Source organism: Corythoichthys intestinalis, chromosome 10, assembly GCF_030265065.1.
Source record: "Corythoichthys intestinalis isolate RoL2023-P3 chromosome 10, ASM3026506v1, whole genome shotgun sequence".
Lineage (NCBI taxonomy): Eukaryota > Metazoa > Chordata > Actinopteri > Syngnathiformes > Syngnathidae > Corythoichthys > Corythoichthys intestinalis.
Genome location: NC_080404.1, coordinates 58111175 through 58138960, shown reverse-complemented (window position 1 = coordinate 58138960; position 27786 = coordinate 58111175). Strand labels below are relative to the sequence as shown.

The window sequence follows — 27786 nt, the reverse complement described above, 5'->3', positions numbered from 1 at the left end:
CCATTTTCACTCGCGGCGTGCCAATCCATCGATTATTAGATATATCGAGATTCGAAAAGTGACGGTTCGATTATGATTCGTAAATGTTCAAAAATGACCATTTTCCACAATAAGTTCATAAAACACTACCGCTGCTCGCGGACGAAAGTAAAACAGACGCCTGCCGCCCGGACACCTAATGGAACGCACAAGGTGAGAATGTTGACAGTTCCTGTTCTTATAGTATACTTTATTGTTTTGTTAAAGGAGTAATAAGTATTGCCTTTGAAACAGTTTTTTTCAGCTTTGTGTTTTATGGGCATGTTTCTATCCATTTCTGCAATGATTAATCGATTAACTCGAGTAATTCGATTAGAAAAAAAAGCTTTTAATTTAGCTGTTTCGATGATTTGTTTAGAGTGACGGTGTAATGGTTTTGAAAGTGTTGTAGTGCTGCAACGATTAATCGATTTAACTCGAGTATTCGATTAGAAAAAAATATTCGAAATTAAATTTTGTTGCTTCGAGTATTCGTTTAATTAAAATGGCATTGTAATGGTTTCTTTTGAAAGTGTTTGCATTCGGTTGATTGATTAGGGTGGATACACTGCCCTCTGGACTGCCTCTTTTCACATGGCTGAATCCAACTGCTCCCTGTTAAGACCAAAGTAAGCTAAGTTCTTGTTTGAGCTAATGTTTTTTAATGCATTCATAATTTAGTTTATAGGTATATTCAACCGTTTTTGTGGGAATATGTGTCTGAAAAATTTGTTATTGTAAAACGAAAAACTAGCATTTTACAGCACTTAAGCTAGCGAACTTTTTCTATGTAAGTTAGCCAATTGTTTTTTTCTTGTACATAGAGCCTCATTTAAGAAAAAAAAAATTATACTGTTTGAGGCTCAGCTCATGTATTTGAATTTTTCATGTTCCTTATCCGATTACTCGATTATTCTAACTAACTAGTCCATCGATTAATCGACTACTAAAATATTCAATAGCTGCAGCCCTAAAGTGTTGCATTTAATTTTACTGATTTGGGTGGATACACTGCCCTGTAGAGGTAACAGTGAATACGCCATAACTCTTGGCTGAATCCAGCTGCTCCCTGTTAAGAACAATATAAGGTATGTTTTCTTTGAGCTAATATGTTTGTATATTCAGCAGTTTTTTTGTGGGAATACATGTTTGAATGATTTATTAAGAGCTTTGTATAAAAAAATAAAAATAAAATAACGTTAGCATTTTATAGCATTTAAGCTAGCGGACTTTTGCTATGCAAGCTAGCCAGTTGTCCTTTTGTTGTACGCAGATTCTCATTTATTTAGCTCAAGTACAGTATTTGAATTTAGTTTTAAATGCATTTATTGCATTTAAATTAAAGTGCAATTCTGCATACTTTAAAGAATCACTCCGGAATTTTATTTTGTATTTTCATTTAATTAGAATCACTCCGGAATTTTGTATTTGGATTTAGTTCTCTTTTGAAAATGCAATCTTAGCAAGCCTTTGTTTTAAATCTCCTAAAATGTATTCTGCAATGCATTGAATGTTCCTAATACTCAATTATTCAAACTAACTAGTTGATCATCGATTACTTAAATAATCGATAGCTGCAGCCCTACTTTCCATTGTTCCTAGTGGATCATTTGGCAATTGGAAACAAAACGTAATGGATAGAAATGTGTTTGGCTACTTTAATTCATGAATACTGTACTGATAAACAAACCTTGCTTAAAAGTATGAAGAAGCCAGAAAGTAAAAAACAGGCATGGAAAAAGGGTCAGGGGTTAAAAAGGTGAGAAGGGTGTGTGGAGGAAATATGTTCCAGTACGCTAGGGCTGTCCCAAACGACTAATTTTCTCCCGATTAGTCAGCAGACTGTTTTTACGATTAGTCGACTAAACTTTTTAAATAAAAAAACTAATTTAGCAATGAAATTTTTGTTGACGCTTATTAATTCCTAAAAACATTTTGGAATACTTAAATTCTTTAGTGCAAATAAACATGTAAATAACAATTAATCACACATAAACAATGAGGTCAAATGCTAATAATATTTTACTAGTGCAAAAGAATGGATAGTAAACATTCAAAACACTGACCACCTTTCCAACATTATTCAAAAAAGTTCTTAAAAAATATTGAGCCTTATTATTATAGTAGTAGTATATATAATAGCATTATAATAATTATTCTTTGCCAATCATATTTTTTCATAAAAGGTGTCATTTTAAAGCTATTCCCAGTGTAGAATCTGAATTCTGTAGTAGTACAGTATTTACGTATTAGTTCTGAAGTATGTGGGATTAACTCCAGAAATCGTTATTTATATGACGAACACAACATGCTTTTATTTTGAAATGTTCACCCGGAAGTACGTAAACCACTAAACTTAAGCTTTACTGTTTGCAAAAAAGCACTTTTCGTCATTGCTTGTTGGTGTCACTAATAGATTAAAAAAAAAAAAAAGTTTGCAAATGCTGTTGACCAGCAATTTTTCATGTTTGAAGTGTCACCTTTTGACCGCAAGTTAGCGTTTTGGAGAGACTGCCAATGTTTTATAGCAGGCTAAAGTAGGTTGTATCCCTCCCCCCATTAGTTTCAATCTAGCAATGCTAACGTACAGTGTTTACTGTTTAATATAGATGTGTTTCCTTATGTTGTATGTCTGAACTGTAATCCTACAGTGTGTTGATGACAAATGAACATCTGCGAAAAGAACTTTTTATTTACCTTGCGATACATGGACTAATTGCATATCGCGACAGGCTTAGCAACTTGAATAAAACATGTCGTTAGTAAATTAGATGGACTTACGACCCCCTCCCCCTGAAATAATTTCTCCTCGGCTCTACACAATTCATGTAGGTCACCCTTTTTGACCTCAAAATGGCCAATTTCACCGCAAGTTGAGAGATTTTCAAGCCTGAAGACAAAAAGGAAATCCTGAAAGGTAGGGGGGAAATGCATCGAAAAACGTGATCGTTGTTAATACCGCGTTCAATAATCGAATCATAGCACCCTGAACCGTAATCAAATCGAATCGTTTCCTGCCTTAGATGGCACACCCCTCATTTTCACAATGAGATTCTACTTCACAGTGTTGTATTTTATTAAATATGAGAAAAAAAGTTACCTAAGGTCATTCATAATCACACTTCAAATTGAGCAACTTATAAATCTAATTGAAATATCAAACTAGGAAACTGTCATGCATAGCCATACAGCTCCCACAAAGCAGTCCAGAAAGAAACACACACATGCACCGACGCATTTGGCACGCACCAAGAGGTCTTTTCTACGAGAACTGGATCGACTCTTGTTAGAGCCCAAGTCACGGATCGCTGATGAGGTTGACTTCAAATGCAGTACAAAAATATTACCATACAACCACAATGTCCATGAACAAATACAGGTATTTTACTGGACTTTTGCTTAAAACCATTTCCTACTCATAAATATTACTCATATTCAATGATGCATGTACCCACTCTGTAACTGCGGACAGACATGACATCATCATCCAGGCCCTGTTGATGTGGAAATAGACAAAAACATAAAAGAGAGAGAAATGAAAAGAAAGGCGAGCAGTGAAAAAAAGGGAGTGTGAAAGCAGGGGGAAATATACAAACCCGATGATAGCCGCTTGATCTACTACTACTACTACTAGTAGTTGCTCTAGCTTTTTCTGAGTCAGCCTGGAGTCAAGAAAGAAAGTTGGTCAGGATCAGAGCAAAGAAGAAGCTCAATTACAGGGGTCAGGGTGAGGGCTTCTCCCACTCCTCACAATATTCATTGAACACACAAAAAAAAAAAAAAAAAAAAAAAAAAAACCCACGCCAAAGACAGTTCATGAACATGCAAGACAATTGACTGAAAATAAAGACACGCATAACATATCATTAATAAAATCCAGTTCATCAACATTTAAAGTAGGGCTGTCAAAATTATCGCGTTAACGGGTGGTAATTAATTTTTTAAATTTAATCACGCTAAAATATTTGACGCAATTAACGCAAATGCCCCGCTCAAACAGATTAAAATGACAGCACAGTGTCACAATGTCCACTTGTTACTTGTGTTTTTTGGAGTTTTGTCGCTGGCGCTTGGGTGCGACTGATTTTATGGGCTTAAGCACCCATGAGCATTGTGTAATTATTGACATCAACAATGGCGGTCTACTAGTTTATTTTTTGATTGAAAATTTTACAAATTTTAATAAAACGAAAACATTAAGAGGGGTTTTAATATAAAATTTCTATAACTTGTACTAACATTTATCTTTTAAGAACTGCAAGTCTTTCCATCCATGGATCGCTTTAACAGAATGTTAATAATGTTAATGCCATCTTGTTGATTTATTGTTATAATAAACAAATACGGTACTTATGTACAGTCTGTTGAATGTATATATCCATCTTGTGGCTTATCTTTCCATTCCAACCATAATTTACAGAAAAATATGGCATATCTTATAGATGGTTTGAATTGCGATTAATTACGATTAAGCCTGTCGCAATATGCAATAATGCCATTTATCGCACGACAAATAAAAATGAAGGCGGTAATTTTTCCGCTGCGATTTATCACCTCGCGCGTGCGGCAGACGTGCTGTTAAAAGTTTGGATTCCTTAAACAATAGCCTCGGAGCCAATCGTTCCCATTATATCCTATTGTTTAACGTATACCGGCCGCGTCAGTGCTCCGGATTGACTGCGGACCATCTACGGTGTACTGGTGTTGTTGACGTGTTGGCGCTCCCGTCAGGGGTGACAATTCACGCGGGGCGGCTATTTTTCGGCACAACACGGGATATTTGAGTGGCAAATTCAGAGCGCTGTGCTTCAAACTTGTCCTGTCGATGAAAGTCGACTGTCATATGCTGGTGTTGTGCAGTAATGAGCAGACGTGACTTCTGTGGCGTTTGCTAACTTTTTTAATGCACGCACACACTAGATATCATGAAATAGCAAACTAGATGTGCCACGTCCCATGCCATTGGCTACGTGAGCCCAGAGTGATTATGGGACACGTAGTCCATATACTACATTGATGAATTATAAACCACCATGACTGAATGGAAGTTAAGAATACCAAATTAATCCATACCAATGACTATAGATAATGCTGCAAATATTGTTAATTCAGTACGTGACACAGATGGATTCGGACCACAAATAGGATGTCTTGCTCATGTAGTAAACCTAGCTGCTAAGAGAGCTGTAGCAATCAACAGTGTGCCCCACCTCACTTTACAAACAGTAAAGATTGTTCTCAGCACTTTTGTACAAAATTTCTTCAGCTCAGTAAGAAGTAAGCACATAAATGTTATGCACTGAAATGCATGCTTATATGATGGCAATTTAATTTTTGCTCGTTAGCAAAACAAAAAACAAAAAAACAATTATTTTCTTTTCAGAGCATTAAATGTATTGAATCAAATCGAAAATCATGTCCCCCGTATCGAAAATCGTACCGAACCATGACTTAACTGTATCGTTGCAACTGTATGGAACACCATAGCAGAAGCTATGAGGGGAAAAGTTTTCAGTTGCCTAAATGCTTAAGTTATTAAGTGCAATTTTATTTATTTTTCTTGAAAAACACATTTAATTTATTCTGTGTTTCTGTGTGGTATTAATATTGTTGTCTTTTACTTAAGAGGCATGGTCTATTGTTTTTAGTTGTGATTTCTTAAAAAGTATTTTTGAATTTAAGAGTAAATATTTATCGTGTTTAAGTGCCTTTACTTGATCCATTAATATATACTGTATTCTCACTGTCATTGTAAATTGGTTTAAAAAAAAAATGTGTGTGTGTGTGTGTGTGTGGGGGGGGGGGGGGGGCGCAATAATATCGCATATCGCAATAATTTATGAGATAAATTATCGCACACTAAAATTTGTTATCGCGACAGGCGTAATTACGATTAATTAATTTTTAAGATGTAATTAACTCAATTAAAAATTTTGTCGTTTGACAGCCCTAATTTAAAGCAAATACACTGACGCTTATTTTCGTTTGGTTGGTAACTCAAGTGTCGTGTATTACCTAGAGGTGCCACGACCGGATACTCGTTATCGGTAGAACGCATCAGATTTGGTCACATGATCCGATACGATCCCACAAGGCAAGCATGTCTGCTGTGTGGGAGTCAAATGCCCCAAAATCTACAGGAAGTGACGGAAACTCAACAAGGAATGATGTGAAATGTCCCAGAATTAAAGTCATTGGTTGCCATTGATCACCAGAGACGTCCGACCGGTTTGAATAATGAATAAATAAACTCTATCTGCAGAATATGCCAGGGGTGTACTCACTTTTGTGATACACTGTATATTGTTTTTGGGTGAAGATATTTTTTTTGTTTTGTAGAATATCCTAGACTAATTTCTTGACCCATGTATCGATAATTGTTACATCGCCCTATCGCTACCTTGTATCGCAAATCGTATCGTACGGTACCAACCCCTAGTAGTAAGGGTCGAAAGTAAGACTCCAGCTCAATCCCCACACAACAGGATGTTAGTGGTTTGCAGCACTCCCACTCGCCTACCATCCACTGGTGGATCTGACCCCATTTTTTGCTGCTGCTGCTGCTGCTTGATGAGCGGTAAGAAAGCTGGACAGAGGGAGGAAGTGCCAGGAAAAAAACATACAATCATACATTACCCAAAACTGCTGATATGTCAAAAGTGGCCAACAACTGTTTCAAGAATAGAAATGTTGGTATTTCTATGGACATGCAGCATGTTTATTTTACAAGAAATATATTTAAACAGCCAAGTCAGCACAGAATACAATGTACAACAAGGCAAATACTGATCCCAGACACTGTCGCAGTGACAAAGCACTGAGTGAGTCCACCAGCCAGTGAACATCACAAACAGTCAGCATAGAGCAATGTCACCGTGTTGTATGCCCCTAATAAAAATCAAAAGGAAAAAAGAACAGAACGTGCGCTGCTAATCGAATTGAATTTTACTTTATGTGAAGAGACTTACCTCGGAACAACAATATTGGATTGTACTGTTCTAGCAGTCTAAATGGTCAAATCTGAGGATTCAATGTACAGCTACTGTAAACGGACTTTTAAGGCTTTTATTTATAAGAGGGTTATATACCTCTTTCTGCTGACGTTCAAGTTCCCTCATCCGAATATCCCTGGCCTCTGCCCGTGCCGCTCTCTTCGCTGCAAGTCTGGCTTCCGCCTATAAGACACAACATGAACAGACACTTGTTAGCAAATACGTAAAAAATGTACGTTTCATAAACGCGTCATCGGACAAAAATCATCTCAACCTGAAAGACAACCCTTTAATAATCTACACATTTTGTTCACAATCTTTTTGCAGAGATCATACAGTGCTGGCCAAAAGTATTGGCACAACTGCAATTCTGTCAGATAATGCTCCATTTCTTCCAGGAAATGACTGCAATTACAAATGCTTTGGTAGTACCGTATTGGCCCGAATATAAGCTGATGTTTTTTGCATTGAAATAAGACTGAAAAAGTGGGGGTTGTCTTATATTCGCAATCTAAACATAATACCCATTCACGATGCTGGATGGCGCCAGATATCAATTAAGCGAATGCTGAACTTGAGTAAAGTTCTGTCATGACAGATCTCAGCTACTCTCAAGTTTAACCAGTTTGCATTATTTTATTGCAATGTTCTTACTTATTCAGATTTGTTTCAAGACTACAGTTACAGTTAGACCTCACTTTGATGGTTCATGCAGTTATTGCAATTTTGTTGTTTTGTCACAATAGATTGGTTTATTTACATTTCAAAAACCAGAAGCCATTCATTTACGAATGTGATTGCACTTTAGTTTACATATTTAAATGTTCAGATATTAAGATTTGAATGAGGCAAAATAACGTGCTTTTTCTCTCAAATATATTGTTATAATCATTTGTCTCAGGTGTACTGTAATTATTTTCTGTATAAAAAAAAATTTGGCGTTCAAAAAGTCAACGAGTCAAACTTGAGTCTTGAAAAAGAGGGGGTCGTCTTATAATCAGGGCCGTCTTATTTTCGGGCCAATACGGTAATATCGTCATTTATTTTGCTTGCAATGAAAAACCACAAAAGATAATGAAAAAAAAAAATTAAATGATGATTATTTTACATCAAACTCAAAAAATGGGCCAGACAAAAGTATATCTACATTATGCTGCAAAATTTGTTGGTAGTCTTCAGACTTCAAAATGCCATGCACACAGTCAAGTGCCAGAGGTAGCAAAGCAACCCCAAAAACATCGGGGAACCTCCGCCATTTTTTTGACATTGTGCAGTCAAAGCCTGTCTTTGAAGGCCTCGTTTTTTTCCCTGTAAACTCTCATGTTGATGCCTTTTCCCAAAAAGCTCTACTTTTGTCTCATCTGACAAGAGAACATTCTTCCAAAACGGTTTTGGCTTTCTCAGGTAAGTTTAGGCAAACTCCAGCCTGGCTTTTGTATGTCTCTGGGTCAGAAGTGGGGTCTTCCTGAGTATAGAGTCCCTTTTCATTCAGACGCCGACGGATAGTACGGGTTGACACTGTTGTACCCTTGGACTGCGGGACAGCTTAAACTTGTTTGGATGTTAGTCGAGGTTCTTGATCCACCATCCACACAATCTTTTGTTGAAATTTTTTCTTTTCTGTCCACATCTAGGGAGGTTGGCCACAGTGCCGTAGGCTTTACACTTATTGATGATACTGCGCACGGTAGACACATTCAGGTCTTTGGAGATGGAGTTGTAGCCTTGAGACTGCCCATGCTTTGTCACAATTTTGCTTCTCAAGTCCTCAGACAGTTCTTTGGTCTCCTTTCTTACATTATTTTTCAAAGGGTGCCAATACTTTTGTCTGAGTTTTGTGTAAAATGATAATGATTTAATTTTTTCCCCCTAATCCCTTTTGTGTTTTTTCATTGAAAGCAAAATAAATGAAGATATTACTACAAAAGCATTTGTAATTGCAATAATTTTCTGGGAGAAATTCAGCATTATCTGACAGATAATATATTTTGGCCAGCAGTGTACTACTTTTTAAATTTACAACGTTTGTACAGAGCAGAGCTGGCTTCTTGCATTCGTCTTGCGAGCCATTTGCATTCTTGTTGCAGTTGGGGTTTTTGCCAATTTGCAATCGCGCATTAGGAATTGGGGATCATGTTGTGGCAGTTTGCATTTCTGCGTTTTTCTGTTGCATTCGTGTTGCAAGCCATTTGCGTTCGTGTTTTGGCTTTTGGGGTTCACCCTTTTGCCAACTTGCAATCGTGCTTTGGCGAGTGGGAGTCGTGTTGTGCCAGCTTGCATTCGTGTTTTTTTTTCCTTTTGCAAAGTGTTTGCAATTGGCATTGAAGGAATCTGACCTTTTAGCCAGATTGCAAGAATCATGCCAGCTGAACGGTCGGACCCGCGCTGGCGCAGATCCAACGACCTGGGCCGGAGAGATCCCGACAACCCGGCCAAAAGGCCAAACTCCGCGTGTTCACCTTGGTCTTAACCCCTTGTACTGACTCCATTTTGAAAGCTGGAAAAAGGCTTCGAAACAAGTTGACAATTTATTCTGAGTCGACAGCAATCATACAGCACAGAGGGACCCAGGCGAGGATCCAAGGTCACCATATCACAAGTCAACAAAAGGTTCCCGAGCAAAATAGCACTGATTAGTTAAACATTCAGTCTTTTGAAGGCTCTCGCGTGGCGGGCTGTGGGCAGAAAGAAAGGTGTGTTTAGGCGTTGTTTAGGATTATTGTTCGTTTGTGGATTGGACAGGAGGATTCGAGAGTTACTGTTGTCAGGGCAACAAGAGTTGTGGGTTTTGCCACCTTAGCGTCAAAGGGGCTTTTGGAGTCTTGTCAGTCGTGTTATCTGTTGGATATCGGGCGTTCTCCGGTGTGCCTTGTGTTGGGACAGGGCGTCCTGCCATTTGTTCCGGACTGTCCCATAGAACTGATTGCGAGAGTTGGTAGTGCAGACGTGGGCTTGTACATGTCAGCGTCAATCTTGCTCAGTCAGTTGCATGACGCACACGTTGGGCTTCCGTGATAAGAAAGCGTCAAGTATCCGTTATGCCCTATATTCCGCTTGTTTCCCTTAAACTATGGTATAAGTGCTATTTATTTTATATTGGGGGTGTTAGAGTCATATAAACAGTCAAACAGTAAATACGAGAATCGATATTATTCCCTGATTGATTATATTAAGTGTGTTACAATAATGCAAACAGACGGTGCCTACGAGAAAACATGCTTTTTTCTTTTGCACCATGTTTGGCATTTCGCCTGACGACTCTTGGCCACCGTAAGATTGTAACTGGATGACCCTTTTGTCGTCTGAAAAGTCACAAAGCATAGAAATCTGATTTTTGCAAAACGGAAACAAAAAATGTTTCATATCAGATACAGACAAGATGCTTCTCAGTCTGTTGTCTGAACGCTGCCTAATTCTAAGCAACATTTTACAAGGAAAACATTGGCAAAATACCTGCACAACCTGGCTTGACAGATTAATTGCTTCCCAAAAAAGAAAATAGCTACAGATAGTAAACTTTGTTCATTTGGTTTGCCAATTTATGAGTGAAATAACTTAAAAAAATGTGCGACCAAACAGTTTTTAAGTGTTAGAGCATGTGTTTGAGATTGCATAAATGAAATATCCTTTGTGCAAGTGGAGATGGAAGTAATCAAGTGATACCAGTACTGTACTTTGCACCTGTTGAGCTGTCTGTCTGATGAGCAGCTCTGCACAGCCGCAAAGCTGAGGTCTATCTATAGCCTCAGCTGACTGACAAGCATGTAATGGGACTGGTTTGCCCATCAGAATTCAGAACACAGGTTCCACCATCAACCAGGGCCGGAGTTAAGAGGGGGCCCGGGATGCGGCCGCCCCCGGCCGTCAAGGGGGCCCGGATTGCAGGCGTAAAGTGGGTGTGGTTGGGTGAGGGGCGTGTCTAAAATAATGGTAAGAGCTATACTAAACCCCTTCAGACTCGCATTTTTCTGCTGGGCAAAAAAGAAAAAGAAAATCTACGCTAATTGAATGTAGTTGGGGGGTGCATCAACAATCGATTTATAATCGAATCGTAGCCTCTGAATTGTAATTGTCATCAAATCGTTAGGTGCCCCAAAATTCCCACCTCTATTCATTGCCTTATCACTATTCATCCTTCACACAGCCACTTTAAACAGAAATTTTGTTTAATCTAGCTGCAGGCGACCGGGAGATTGATTTTTGATTGCTTGAGGATTTTACAACCACGTGCGTGCGGCTGTGCTGGACTGGTCCTCATGGGAAATGTGGTCTTCCTTAAGGCAAAACACTACCACTTTTGTCCACCGGTGTCGCTAAAATCGACCAAAACTGAAAAGTTACCGAGTGTTGCTTTAATTGACAGATGTGGCCTCTTTAAATGATAATGCAATGGAATCTCTTCAGGCTTCACTAGAACATTTGACGGCAGGATGTCGTGTTTGGTAAGCCCTTGTGCCGCCAAAATGCTTTCATTGGGCTCTGCGGCGCACAATGCTCTTAAAAAATGAGATGGCCAAACGCATGCGTGTTCGCCAGGCGAGTCCCTGTCCGCTGTGTGGCATTCAAAAGCTGGACACATCATTGGCTCAAAAGTATATGGAGAGGGATGAAGGCCGGCTTACTGCAGGAGACAGATTTGCCCTCAAATAAGCCATGTGGTATAGATACAGTTGCACGGAAAGTAAACGTCAACTCCATGTATTTCTCCATGAACTGGTAAACAACATGATCTGATTTGTATCCACGTCTCAAAAATAGACAAAGCAAAATACTGACCATACAAACAATCATATGTTTCCATGCTTTTACTCAATACAAGCTGTAAATGTCACAGCGCAGAGGGTGGAGGGTCGGGGGAGGGAGACAATTTTGGATTTAATCACTGCTTGAGCCGACCTCCGGCAGTAATAACTTCAACCAAAAATTTCCGGTAGTTGCAGATCAGACATGCACAACAAATGGGAGATTTTAAACCATTCCTCTTCGCAAAATTGTTTCATCTCATCAATGGCTATGTTTAAATGGACAAATATATCGTACTCCCATCAGTTTTCCGATTAAAATTATGATCGGATGCAGTTTTCACAAATGCTAAAAATATGGATACGATCGTGCATCACACCTTTGGTCGGAACAAATTATTTTGGCATGCGCAGATGAATGCTGCCTTGCTGCGGTGTCATAATTATGGTTAATATTAGAGTATCTTAGAATGATTTCTATATCGATAATTGTTATAAGACCATATCGTGAGATCATCGTTATCGTGACCCTTGTATCGCAAGTTCATTGCATTTAGACTATTTTTTTAAATGTACTCGATTTAAAACAATGCCAAAAAAATAACAGCGGGATTCATGCCAAGACAATTCTAAAACACCTGGTTGCGCACTGACCCCTTGAACTCCCTGCAGAGTCAATCTAATCAGTTTTGTTGCAAAGAGATTCAAATTTAGAAGCTGCTCGGGTGGGCCGGATGACTCATGTTTCTATGACTGGACTCCGTGACTGTAAAGACAGCAAATGGAGCCCTGTGCCTCGTGGCCAAGAACGAGCGAGGCGCCTGGAAAGCTTTTCTTAAAACAATCGATAAACTGATTTGTGTAAAAGGAAAAACCCTTAACAAATCACGAGCAGATAATTGAACAGTTTGTCTGAGGAAAACAACTCTTTCCACGATGTTGGTCTTCCATGTTAATAGTAACAGCATTTTCAAAGAAGAATGGCAGCCCTGCAGTAGAACAAGATGAAGTATTCCACGGGCAAGTTGTTACAAGACAGGTAGCCTCCCTCAGACAAAAACATTGTGCAGTCAAAGCATGTCTTGAGCACAACTAGACTATCCCCATATGAGAAGGATTTGACACATACAGTGCTGGCCAAAAGTATTGGCACCCCTGCAATTCTGTCAGATAATGCTCAATTTCTCCCAGAAAACGATTGCAATTACAAATGCTTTGGTAGTAATAGCTTCATTGATTTTGCTTGCAAAGAAAAAACACAAAGGAGATTGAAATTTCTTTTTAAATCATTATCATTTTACACAAAACTTCAAAAATGGGCCGGACAAAAATATTGGCATTTGGCACCCTTTGAAAAATCATGATGCTCCTCTAATTTGTGTCATTAACAGCACCTGTTACTTACCTGTGGCAAATAACAGGTGGTGGCAATAACTAAATCACACTTGCAGCCAGTTAAAATGGATTAAAGTTGACCTAACCTCTGTCCTGTGTCCTTGTGTGTACCACATTGAGCATGGAGAAAAGAAAGAAGACCAAAGAACTGTCTAAGAACTAGAGCAGGGTGGTAAACCTAAAATTTACCGTTACCGAAATTCTTCACGATGACCGACGTAATTTTGACAATGCCGGTAAATTCGGTAATTTAAAAAAACCCCGCTGTCTTCCCTTGTTCTCACGATTTCCGGAGAGGGTGCTTTCAGTGCTTTCTACTGGTAGCCAGGCCACAGGCTAACGCTAGCGGCTAACGCTAGCGGTAAACGCTACAAATGAACGTGAGGGAGTCGGACAGCGGCTCTAACCTTGTCGAAACGGCTGAACTTAATGAGTGGATTGGGCACGGACTGCATCTAGCAATTAGTATGTCGCGTTATTTTGTATCTGTCTCTGTGTGATTTCTCCGATAGCTTTTCTGATGGTAAAGCATTCAGCATAAAGTGCAATCCAAAAGTGAAACTTATAATATGACTGTTTAGCCCCAGCTATTTTTCTGTATGTGCTTAATTCTGTGTCATTAGTGCCATCATAAAATCTTAAATGTTTCATTTGCAGAAGATCAATATAGCTTTAATGTGTGCGTGCATTTATTAAAAAATGCACTGGGAAAAAACCTGAAACCTTGAAGTAAACACTTGTGTTGAGTAATTATGTCACAGCAGCCATTAATAACAAGTTGTCTTTTTGAAGTGTACTGTTCAAGCTGTAAGTCATTTGTGTTACAAGGACATGTTTGCACAGGCATATTGATTTTGACAATGTACATTGTTCAAGCCATACAAGCTGTTATAAATGTTCATTCTTGAATTCTTATTGTTTACAAGAAATTTTAACATACTTGATGTTTAGACTGCATGTAGAATTGATAAATATATTAAATTGAAAGCTGGTAAACAAATCAACGGGAAACGGTTAATCTGTATTTCATGCATCGATTCAGATTATATAACAGTCCGCTTGGGTGAATTTATCGTCATTTATCATTATCGAGGTAAATCTGCTCAATTTACCGTGATACGTGCTTAAGGCCATATCGCCCAGCCCTACTAAGAACTTGAGAAGCAAAATCGTGAGGAAACATGAGCAATCTCAAGGCTACAAGTACATCTCCAAAAACCTGAATGTTCCTATGTCTATAATGTGCAGTGTCATCAAAAAATGTAAACTCCATGGCACTGTGGCTAACCTGCCTAGATGTGGACGGAAAAGAAAAATTGACAGGACATTTCAACGACCGATTGTGCGGATGGTGGATAAAGAACCTCGACTAACATCCAAACAAGTTCAAGCTGTCCCGCGGTCCAAGGGTACAACAGTGTCAACCTATAATATCCGTCGGCGTCTGAATGAAAAGGGTAGGATTGGTATGTATTGGTAGGTATGGTAGGATTTCCAGGAAGACCTCACTTCTGACTCAGAGACATAAAAAAGCAAGCCTGGAGTTTGAGAAAGCCAAAAAAGTTTTGGAAGAACGTGCTCTGGTCAGATGAGACAAAAGTAGAGCTTTTTGGGAAAAGGCAACAACAGAGTTTACAGGGCAAAAAAATGAGGACTTGAAAGAAAAACACGGTCCCCACAGTCAAACATGGCATGGCGGAGGTTGCTCTGCTTCCTCTGGCACTGGACTGCTTGACCGTGTCTACGGCATTAAGAAGTCTGAAGACTACTAACAAATTTTGCAGCATAATGTAGGGCCCACTGTGAGAAAGCTGGGTCTCCCTCAGAGGTCATGGGTCTTCCAGCAGGACAATGACCCAAAACACACTTCAAAAATGGTTTGAGAGAAGGCACTAGAGAATTCTAAAGTGGCCAGACCTGAATCCCATAGAACACCTGTGGAGAAATCTGAAAATGGCACCCTTCAAATCTCAGAGACCTGGAGAAGTTGGCCAAAGAAGAGCGGTCTGAAATTCCAGCAGAGCATTGTAAGAAACTCATTGATGGATACCGGAAGTGGTTGTTCGCAGTTATCTTGTCTACCAAGTATTAGGCTGAGGGTGCCAATACTTTTGTCCAGCCCATTTTTGAGTTTTGAGCAAAATGATAATGAATCACAAATTTTTTATTTTTTTATTCTTTTTTTGTGTTTTTTTATTTCAAGCAAAATAAATGAAGATATCACTACTAAAGCATTTGTAATTGCAATCATTTTCTGGGAGAAATTGAGCATTATCTGACTGAATTGCAGGGGTGCCAATACTTTTGGCCAGCGCTGTAACTGAAGCGTGTTTATCGTGTCTAGCGGTGGTAAGATGTGGTGTTTTTTTTTCCACTCTCTTTTGCAACTGTCTGTGTTGAGAAAGAGTATGTGTGTATAATGCAAACATGATACGAGTCATACACACCTGCTTTATATGGAAAATAATTCCATTATTTTTGTTCTGATGGTAATAATGTTGAGCTGTGGCTGCGGGTTTATGCTCACCTAAATATATATATTAATATTATACTTTCAATTTGCTCATGTATTGAAAATTAAAATTCTGTTCAATGGAAAAAAAATTGTGTTTAAAAATTTTTTTTTTAACCCAGATATCTCAAAGTAACACATTTTAAAGCTATAATTGCACTATGTGATACCGTGATATTTTGGCTTAAGGTTATACAGTGGGGCAAATAAGTATTTAGTCAACCACCAATTGTGCAAGTTCTCCTACTTGAAAAGATTAGAGAGGCCTGTAATTGTCAACATGGGTAAATTCAACCACGAGAGAGAGAATGTGGTATAAAAACAGAAAATCACATTGTTTGATTTTTAAAGAATTTATTTCCAAATTAGAGTGGAAAATAAGTATTTGGTCACCTACAAATAAGCAAGATTTCTGGCTGTCAAAGAGGTCTAACTTCTTCTAACGAGGTCTAACGAGGCTCCACTCATTACCTGTACTAATGGCACCTGTTTTAACTCATTATCGGTATAAAAGACACCTGTCCACAACCTCAGTCAGTCACACTCCAAACTCCACAATTGCCAAGACCAAAGAGTTATCGAAGGACACCAGAGACAAAATTGTAGACCTGCACCAGGCTGGGAAGACTGAATCTGCAATAGGTAAAACGCTTGGTGTAAAGAAATCAACTTTGGGGGCAAGAAGATGGAACACATGCAAGACCACTGATAATCTCCCTCGATCTGGAGCTCCATGCAAGATCTCACCCCGTGGCGGCAAAATGATAACAAGAACGGTGAGCAAAAATCCCAGAACCACACGGGGGGACCTAGTGAATGACCTACAGAGAGCTGGGACCATAGTAACAAAGGCTACTATCAGTAACACAATGCGCCGCCAGGGACTCCAATCCTGCACTGCCAGACGTGTCCCCCTGCTGAAGCCAGTACACGTCCAAGCCCGTCTGCAGTTCGCTAGAGAGCATTTGGATGATCCAGAAGAGGACTGGGAGAATGTGTTATGGTCAGATGAAACCAAAATAGAACTTTTTGATGGAAACACAGGTTCTCGTGAAGAAAGGAGGAGAAAGAATACTGAATTGCATCAGAAGAACACCATACCCACTGTGAAGCATGGGGGTGGAAACATCATGCTTTGGGGCTGTTTTTCTGCAAAGGGACCAGGACGACTGATCTATGTAAAGGAAAGAATGAATGGGGCCATGTATCGAGAGATTTTGAGTGAAAATCTCCTTCCATCAGCAAGGGCATTGAAGATGAGACGTGGCTGGGTCTTTCAGCATGACATTGATTCCAAACACACAGCCGGGGCAACAAAGGAGTGGCTCCCGAAGAAGCCTTTCAAGGTCCTGGAGTGGCCTAGCCAGTCTCCAGATCTCAACCCCATTGAAAATCTGCGAAGGGAGTTGTAAGTCCGTGTTGCCCAACGACAGCCCCAAAACATCACTGCTCTAGAGGAGATCTGCATGGAGGAATGGGCCAAAATAACAGCAACAGTGTGTGAAAGGCTTGCGAAGAGTTACAGAAAACGTTTGGTCTCTGTTATTGCCAATAAACAAAGTCTTGGTATTGACAAATTACTTATTTTCCACCATGATTTGGAAATAAATTCTTTAAAAATCAAATCATGGTTGAGGTTTACCCATGTTGACAATTACGGGCCTCTCTAATATTTTCAAGTGCGAGAACTTGCACAATTAGTGGTTGACTAAATACTTATTTGCCCCACAGTACATACACGATAATTACCGGACCGATAATAGGAATTATGACGTCATCCCAATAAATACAATAACATTATTAATAGGCCCAATAATATACAGTTTAATATTTTTGGCACTGTGTTGGTGGATTGGGATGTGTGCGTTCGTTTCCACTCCTGTTTTGCCAGGACAATGTATCAGTGACTGTGTGTGGTTTAAGAAGAGGGAGTTGTGCCACAAATCAAGCGCTCCCTTTCTGTGACGTAACGCTCAAGTGACGGCAGTGTGTAGCACGGCTGGCTAGTACGTCGGTAGTGTGGGATTTTTTAAAGTTGTCAATGGAAAACGCTTCAATCGCAATTTGTAACGAATGCAAAGCCGAAGTTCCATGAGGAGGGAAAAAAAGTGTCGAGCTACAACACATCTTAATAAGCCACTTAAAAGATGACAATCGCTTCGATGGTGTTTTAAAAGAGTACGAGGACGCGCGAGCTGCGAATGAAGCTACCCATCCAATTACAAGAAAACCGGGGTTGTACCATTTAACGAGGCCTTTGAAAAGTTTCACAAAGATGACCGAGGGCTATAGCGATCACAGAAATGATGGGACTAGACAACCAACCCTTTTCCCTCGTCGAAGACATAGGTATCAGATGGCTACTTTGTCATTTGGAGCCCAGGTTCATCATTCCAAGCCGAATGTTTACCGGCAAAGTATGATGAGATTGCCACCTGCTTCTATACTTCGATCAGCAACCATGCACGGCACGCAAGTTTCACCACGGACATATGGACATGTAATGTTAATTCTGTCAGCATGCACGGTGCTGTGGCTAGACAAGGATTTCGTACTGTGCAGAGAAGAAACCTCATGCTTTATTGAAAATGGGTTCACTCACTGATGTTTTAACTCAGGTGGAAAATACATTTTAAAAGAGTATATTTATTATCGGTTATCGATATCGGTATCGGCTTTGAGGATCAGGAAGTTATCGATATCGGTTTCAAAAAATGGATATCGTGCACCCCTACTTAGGTCATCATACCGTCAGAATCTCATACCGGCACATGCCCACTTGTGACCTACTTGTGACTTGGATCATCGTGTACCGTGCAATTGTCAGGCAATTTATAGAGATGAAAGAAATTAATAACTATAGCCACTTAAAATGAACTTGTTAGCCATAACTAAAATGTTTTTATCCTATTATTATGAAACACTAGCAGTATTTGAATTTCCGTGTAAACAAAACATGTCATCGCATAACTCACGGACCGCTAACAACTTGCTTTTGATGTTCAAATAAATATTTCTTTCAGTCATAGATCAACGTCCAAACATTTTGATAAAGCGCTGATAAAGACTTCAAATACTTCCTGGGTTTTAGACAGGGTAATAAATCCTTTACATGTGCATGGCATGTCATCGGTAAATCAACGTGAATCGCAAGTGCAAAAAAACACAAAACAAAACCAAAAAAATTCCGTGATAGTGTCGACAAAACGATGAATTTAATCAAGACTTTAGTCCATACCTCTCGTGCAATACTGCTCAAGGCCTCATCTTCTGCAGAGAAGCGATCTTTCAGTGGGGCACGCTTCCTACCAGTGCCTTGTGTGCCCATGTTTTCCCACCAACTGTACTTGCTTCTCCAGTAATGTGCAAGCTTGATGTGTGAATTAGACTGTTGGGGGAAAACAGAGCAAATCTTTCAGTTGTTTTTCAACTCATCTTAGAACAGTGGGCATGACAGACCAACTCCCCTTATCTCCAACTTCTATTCCAGCAAAAACACAACATCACTCATGTATGCAACATAGCTGTGGATAACAGTTGTGCATGACATGAACCAGCTTGAAATGTGACAGGCATAGAGTTGGAGCATGCAGCAGTAAAAAATGAGTCATAATAATAATAGACTGCTAGTCTGGCTCAAAACTCCAGGTTTGAACTACGGCTAAGTGGTGGGACTTCAGTAATGTACCTTGTATATTCGTGACGTGCGAGAAATTGTTGGATTAAAACTCCAGAAGGAACACTCACATCGACTAATAAAATATACACACAATCTGGCATTCGATTGTGTTTGACTTTCAGAAATGACTGGCGTTAGCCCAACACGTTACTTGTTTAACACCATTATAACTATAAGCAAAAATACAATACATACAGGGCAGTTGAACTTAATCGTATGGGAAAAGTACTATAATCACCTAGATTAAAAAGTATCGCTACGGAAGGTTCTGCTAGCCAGCACAGTAGTAACATAGCCCGACTCGCTAACTAGCATTTTGTCCTCCAATAGCCATTAACTAATAACTAATGGCCATACGAGTTTCACTAAACCTAAACAAAACCGCAAATTTTGTACTAATCTGTCAATCATCTGATATTACTCTCTACACAATACAACTAGCAGTATTCGATTAGACTCTTTTAGCTGGAGTTAGCTTGCTAGCTCTGCCGCTAGCCCTCGATTCTCCCAAGACAAATACAAATTGGCAGTGCTCTTCCACTGAGATTTCCCACTCAAACACAGGTCAAGTTACCTTCTTGGTGTCAAAAAAACCAACGTGCGACACAGCAAAGGTATTATCCTCCCCACTCGGCGGTTTAAGGGTCCTACATTAGTCCTCCTTTCTGAATTTGGAAGTGTTTTTGCCCACTCTGACAGCTGTCATCAGCCTGCCGCTGCCCTCCTTTACCAGTCTCCACACTGGATACCTCCAAATACCCGGATGGAGGGAAAATGAGGGCGTGATGGTGCGTTCAATGCTAACATATCATATCGACGACGAAGTTTTTCCATGACTTGACATTTATATTCAGAGCTTTTACAATGTTAGACGATTTTCCACAAGCCGACCAATGAGGCGTTTTAGCCTTCTTTGACACAGTCTAAAAATGAAATTTTACAACGTCTCACTGGACGGTTAATTCTTAATTTGGAATATATATTCCCTATTTTTTTATGAACCTACCACCGAATTACAGTACATACAACGGACACATTTTCTGAATTGCACAGTATGTTTACAGCCACAAGAGGGTAGTAACGGACAATTTTAAACACACTTTGGTGGGAAGTGAACACTTAATTAGGTAGACCACGAACTAGTCTAATCTAATTAGATCCTACATTTAAATCTGGATTTTTGCCCCAAAAAGTGTCAGACAATCAAATTACTTTACTATCGTGGTTGTTCTACTTTGTTGTGGGTATGCCGATTAGGGGTGGGAACCTCTGGGTACCTCATGATACGATTGGCGATTCAAGGTTCATGATAGTGATGATATCACGATATGGCTATACGACAATTATCGATACATGGGTCAGGAAATCGTTCTACAATACACAATATATTGACTTTTGGTCACTTCCTGTTGATTTTGTGGCATTTCTAAAACCATTTCCTGTTGATTTTGTGTCAATTCTAAAACCATTTCCTGTTGATTTTGATGCATTTACGGCTCACTTCATGCTGATTTTGGGTTAAAGAACAGGAAGTGACCTGGGAATGTCCCCAAATGAATAGGAATCGGGACAAAATCAACATGAAGTGACCTGTTAATTCCCCAAAAATGAACATGAAGTGACCTATTAATATCCCCCAAACCCTATTGAGACCCTTTACCGCAAATTGATTGATTGATTGATTTCAAGCAGTAATAAATGATTGATTTGATTGATTGAATTATTTCAGTTGTTAAATCAAAATAATCCACACAAAAATTATTAATTGAAATAATAACAAAAACATCTGAAAAGGAGTGAGAAGATGCATAGCTTATAAGGTCCCTATCCCTACACATTCAAAATACAATGAATTTTATACATAAGACGCACCTCCATATTATTCAAAACTGTACATGCATATCAATATAACAAAATAAATAATTAAGTAAATAAACACAAAAAGATAATACAAACTTGAAAACCATCATTGCACAGGTTCACACATGTAACACTGAATTATTGATTGTTTAAACATTCTTTTGCACTGATAAATATTTTGACATTTCTTTTAACTCTACATTCAGAGCACAAACTATGCTGAAACCTCGCATTGTTGTTCTGTTCCTAATCCTTTTGAAATTAAATGTCCTTCTTAGATTATGAATGCACTTCTTCTAAATTAAACAAATGTTGAATATTACCAGGCAATTTATCATTTTTTTCCCCTTTAACATAATGTGTACTGTTCAAGGCAAAAAAATAATAAATTGCCTGGTAACAAATAACAAAATAACAAAAACAGCAAGAGTAAGGGAAAACAAATAATAATAACAGTAGCGTTGATTGTAACAAAAACATAATAACAAATACAAAAGGAGAGGGAAGAAGCCGAGCTTTTTTTGGGTCCCACCCCCAATACAGTCCCCAAAAATTCAATGTGAATACTGTCACTTCCCAACATCGTCATCATCATCGCACTATCACCACCGCCATCCCCATATATTGATTGTACATTCAAAAGTCATAACATATGTAATAACAGCTTTCCTGGTGCTCATGGTGATAATTGTTGAAATGTGTATTATTCATTATCCAATGTGATTTGTGGACCTGCTGCCAGAGGGAAACAACCCCCAGGCAACAGCACCACTCATTGCTACGTGTCCTAGCTGTGCATTAAAAGATAAGATTTGGGAACCTGTGCCAAGGGGTTAGACTCCGGCATCAGAGCTCCCACTTGCCAGCCCTATACTCCAAGTTATATTGAATGTGTAGACGTATAAACATGTTTGCATACTAGTTCATCTATATAGTAGGGCTGTCAAACGGATAAAATTTTTAATCGAGTTAATCACAGGTAAAAAATTAATTCATCGTAATTCAAACCATCTCTAAAATAAGCCATATTTTTCTGTAAATTATTGTTGGAATGGACAGATAAATCACAAGACGGACATAAACATTCAACATACTGTACATAAGTACTGTATTTGTTTATTATAACAATAAATCCACAAGATGGCATTAACATTATTAACATTCTTTCTGTTAAAGAGATCCACGGATAAAAATACTTGTAGTTAGTTCTTCAAAAATAAATTTGAGTTCAAGTTATAGTCATTTTATATTAAAACTAGGGCTGTCAAATGATTAAAAATTTTAATCAAGTTAATTACAGCTTAAAAATTAATTAATCGTAATTAATCGCATTCAAACCATCTATAAAATATGCCATATTTTTCTGTAAATTATTGTTGGAATGGAAAGATAAGACACAAGATGGTTATATATTTTCAACATGCGGTACATAAGGACTGTATTTGTTTATTATAACAATAAATCAACAAGATGGCATTAACATTATTAACATTCTGTTAAAGCAATCCATGGATAGAAAGACTTGTAGTTCTTAAAAGATAAATGTTAGTACAAGTTATAGAAATTTTATATTAAAACCCCTCTCAATGTTTTCGTTTTAATAAAATTAGTAAAATTTTCAATCAAAAAATAAACTAGTAGCCCGCCATTGTTGATGTCAATAATTACTTACACAATGCTCATGGGTGCTGAAGCCTATAAAATCAGTCGCACCCAAGCGCCAGCAGAGGGCGGCAAAACTCCACAAAACACAATTAACAAGTGGGCATTTCACTGTACTGTCATTTAAGTCTGTCTGAGCGGGGCATGTGCGTGATTAATTTAAAAAAAAAAAAATTACCGCCCGTTAACGCGATATTTTTGACAGCCCTAATTAAAACCCCTCTTAATGTTTTCGTTTTAATACAATTTGTAAAATTTTCAGTCAAAAAAAAAAAAATAGCTCACTATTGTTGACGTCGCCGAGCGGGACGTCACATAGGCTCCCTGCCATTCTTTCACAGTGTCTTTAACTACGTAAGGTAGTGATTGAAATACACCACAAGGTGTCAATGGCGAGTTTTAAATTAGAGATCTAGCCAAGGCAAAGTCTGAGTAAGTTTTATGTGTATTTTGCATAGCTATTTTGATTGGGAATGCCAGTTCTCTTTGCATAGAAAGCTTTTCTTTTTGTGAACATTATTTTTTTGAGCGATAAGAATATTATTTTTGTTCTGCTTTCACTAAATGATACTGTAGCGACTTAACTGTTCCGCCCAAATGCATGAAGGGAAGTTGGCAACCATGACTGTGAGTAGTGGCTGCAAATGGTATACAATATGTTCTGTGTTGTGTTCAATTAAACGTGTTAAGAAAAAGATCGTCTCCTGCTTCGCCCAAATGCATGATGGGAAGTTGGGCAACCATGACTGTTAGAAGCGGCTGCCAAAGATTAAGCCAATGAAAGGCGCTGTCCAATGGACGACTGTGTCCACTTGCATTTAAAACGGCATCATTGTAAACTGTTTGAGGCAACGCATGAATGGGTCATTCCGTGCAACGCATAAACGGGTCATTCCGTGCATGCGTTAATTGCATCTGATATTTTAACGTGATTACCGGTACTTAAAAAATGAATTACCGCCCGTTAACGCGATAAATTTGACAGCCCTACTACAGTGCCCTCCATAATTATTGGCACCCCTGGTTAAGATGTGTTTTTTAGCTTCTAATATTTTTTTTTTATTCAAATAATATGGGACCTTAATGGAAAAAAAGAGAAAAATCCAACCTTCAATACAAGTGCATTTATTCAGTGGGGAAAAAATCCCACATAAAGAAATAATTATTTGACATCAAATAATGTGTGTAACAATTATTAGCACTCCTGGTGTTAATACTTTGTACAACCCCCTTTTGCCAACAAAACAAGGTCTGGGGACTGAGATGGCCATGGGAGGAGCTTGATTTTGTGTCCGGTGAACCATTTCTGTGTAGATTTGGCCATATGTTTAGGGTCATTGTCTTGTTGAAAGACACAGTGACGACCCATCTTCAGCTTTCAGGCAGAGGGCAACAGATTTTGATGTAAAATGTCCTGGTATTTCAAAGCATTCATGATGCCATGCACCCTAACAAGGTTCCCAGGGCCTTTGGAAGCGAAACAGCCCCACAGCATCACTGACCCACCCCCATACTTCACAGTGGGTATGAGGTGCTTTTCAGCATGCGCATTTTTCGTGGCACGCCAGACCAACTTAGAGTGTTTGTTGCTAAAAAGCTCAATCTTGGTCTCATCTGACCAAAGCATACAGTCCTAGGCTTCAACTGGGACCGGCAACAACAGCCGTGATAACAGTGATGACATCAATGATGACAACAAAACACTTATACGACAACTCTACTAATCGTAATGATTAGACAGATAATAACAATAATAGTTGCAGTGATCATAATAACTATCACACATGTAAATGCAATACAAATTGAGAGGTTTTCCTTACACAGTACATTGATATTGTTATTATTCATAATGAATCTTATAGGCGGCTTTAAAACACTGCATGATCTCATTATTTGGAGATAATGACTGTTTTTTCTTCAGCCTTTTCTACGATTGTGCTGACAAGACATATAGCAGTCCTGACCAAAAGATATCCTCATCAGCCATACATTCTCAATTTAGTCACAGTCTTTCAAGCGCTGATTATCTGGCAGCTTTCATGGATCTTCTGATCATTTTTCACAGTCACCCAAATACACATCAGATGTGCAACACTAGAATCTTCGTGTGCAGCTGTTGTGGAGTCATCTTTTTGCTCTCACAGTTCACAAACGTGAAAATGGAATGAGCATTAGGAGTGGGAACATACAGTACAGTAGGTGGAGTTTGACTTTAGTTTGGGGCAAAACATGTTGATGACCCCAAAACGCAGTTTCAGCAATAAAATTAACTCACAATATATTTGGCGGAAAACACTAAGGTGACTTGAAGTTCTGCTCTGAGACCCCCAATTTGGCCAAATTTCAAAATTGTCCGATATGCACGTGTGATATATTGGTGGAAAGTTTAAAATCTCAATTTTCGGGGGGAGGAAAAATTTTGAACAGGAGGGCATTTAAATTAAAAAAAAAAAAAATGTAAACGGCGAAACCCTAACTGGAGGTGAGAGCATAATTAAAGATGCCATGATTTTAACAAGATATTATCGCGTACTTACCTTGTTTAGATCCAAAAACTCCATGTAGCATGTATCACCAAGTGTCAAGCCACAGATGTGAATGGCCACACCCGGATTTTTGAGGGATTTTATGGGTGAAACACGGTAATATAACAAGGGTCAAGAGGCAGAAATTGCGACATCAAGGAGATGTCAAGATGTTCTTTTTCATATATTTACCCCTTTAAATGTCCCCCCCCCCCCCCATTTTTCTTTGTTTGGATCGATTATTTTTCATCTAACGTATGTTTGGATCAATTATTTTTCATCTAACGTATCGGGGAAAATGCGACAGTAACGAAAAAAATACAATTAAGCGATAGTTATGAGTTAGATATCCGTGACTTATTTACAGACACCATTTTTTTCATTGTGATGAAATTTGTTTAAAAGTTAAAATATGCGAGTGTATAATTTTTTTAAGTCGTTTTTTTAAAATGAAATATTAGACATCAATGAATGATTCTGAGCTAAAAATGACAAACATTATGAATAATAAATATAATTAGTTCTTTTTATGGCTGGGTTGAAACAAAAGCGGTTGCATAACCAATATAATTAATAATAAGTTTCTTGTGTTGGGACAGGACGTCCCGCCATTTTTCCTGGACTGTCTGGAGGAACTGATAGCGAGAGTTGGTCAGTTGCATGACGCACACATTGGGCTTCCGTGATAAGAAGGCGTCATGTATGTCTCGTGCCCTACATTCTGCTTGTTTTCGTTAAACTATGTTATAATTGCTAATTATTTGATATTGGGTGTGTTACAGTAATATAAACAGTCAAACAGTAAATACGAGGAAATGTCCTATTCCTTGATTGATTATATTAAGTGTGTTAGAATAATGCAAACAGTAAGAAGGTGACTATGAGAAAAGGTACTATCTCCTTGAAACGATATATCGATTCTTGGCGGGAGCATATCTATAACTTTTTGGGCTACAAAGTATCGCGATATACAGTGGGGCAAATAAGTATTTAGTCAACCACCAATTGTGCAAGTTCTCCTACTTGAAAAGATTAGAGAGGCCTGTAATTGTCAACATGGGTAAACCTCAACCATGAAAGACAGAATATATATAAAAAAAAAAAAAAAAACTGAATATCACCTTGTTTGATTTTTAAAGAATTTATTTCCAAATTAGAGTGGGAAATAAGTATTTGGTCACTTCTTCTAACGAGGTCTAACGAGGCTCCACTCGCTACCTGTATTAATGGCACCTGTTTTAATATAGTATAAAAGACACCTGTCCACAATCTCAGTCAGTCACACTCCAAACTCTACTATGGCCAAGACCAAAGAGCTGTCGAAGGACACCAGAGACAAAATTATAGACCTGCACCAGGCTGGGAAGACTGAATCTGCAATTGGTAAAACTGTTGGTGTAAAGAAGTCAACTGTGGGAGCAATTATTAGAAAATGGAAGACATACAAGACTACTGATTATCTCCCTCGATCTGGGGCTCCATGCAAGATCTCACCCCGTGGCGTCAAAATGATAACAAGAACGGTGAGCAAAAATCCCAGAACCACACGGGGGGACCTACTGAATGACCTACAGAGAGCTGGGACCACAGTAACAAAGGCTACTATCAGTAACACAATGCGCCGCGAGGGACTCAAATCCTGCACTGCCAGACGTTTCCCCCTGCTAAAGCCAGTACATGTCCGGGTCCATCTGCAGTTCGCTAGAGAGCATTTGGATGATCCAGAAGAGGACTTGGAGAATGTGTTATGTTCAGATGAAACCAAAATAGAACTTTTTGATAGAAACACAGGTTCTCTTGTTTGGAGGAAAAAGAATACTGAATTGCACCATACCCACTGTGAAGCATGGGGGTGGAAACATCATGCTTTGGGGCTGTTTTTCTGCAAAGGGACCAGGACGATTGATCTGTGTAAAGGAAAGAATGAATGGGGCCATGTATCGAGAGATTTTGAGTGAAAATCTCCTTCCGTCAGCAAGGGCATTGAAGATGAGACGTGGCTGGGTCTTTCAGCATGACAATGATCCCAAACCCACAGCCAGGGCAACATAGGAGTGGCTTCGTAAGAAGCATTTCAAGGTCCTTGAGTGGCCAAGCCAGTCTCCAGATCTCTACCCCATAGAAAATCTGTGGAGGGAGTTGAAAGTCCGTGTTGCCCGATGACAGCCCCAAAACATCACTGCTCTAGAAGAGATCTGCATGGAGGAATGGGCCAAAATACCAGCAACAGTGTGTGAAAAGCTTATGAAGAATTACAGAAAATGTTTGGCCTCCCTTATTGCCAACAAAGGGTACATAACAAAGTATTGAGATGAACTTTTGGTATGGACCAAATACATATTTTCCACCATGATTTGCAAGTATTTTTTTCAAAAAAATCAAACAATGTGATTTTCTGTTT

At 38.8% G+C, this 27786-nt stretch overlaps 1 protein-coding gene across 1 annotated transcript in view; it reads right to left on the bottom strand.

The window, feature by feature from the left end:
* The window catches only part of lrrfip2 (leucine rich repeat (in FLII) interacting protein 2), a 50403-nt gene extending 30289 nt beyond the window's left edge, over positions 1 to 20114 (bottom strand). Inside the window, exons 1-7 of the mRNA XM_057847599.1 lie at positions 19913 to 20114; positions 18898 to 19047; positions 7107 to 7193; positions 6452 to 6637; positions 3615 to 3680; positions 3474 to 3512; positions 3268 to 3339 (exon numbers count right to left, since the gene is read on the bottom strand). Coding sequence (XP_057703582.1) covers positions 3268 to 3339; positions 3474 to 3512; positions 3615 to 3680; positions 6452 to 6637; positions 7107 to 7193; positions 18898 to 18987 — 540 coding nt within the window. The 5' untranslated portion in view covers positions 18988 to 19047; positions 19913 to 20114. The remainder of the gene's footprint in view (positions 1 to 3267; positions 3340 to 3473; positions 3513 to 3614; positions 3681 to 6451; positions 6638 to 7106; positions 7194 to 18897; positions 19048 to 19912) is intronic.
* Positions 20115 to 27786: the final 7672 nt, after the last annotated feature.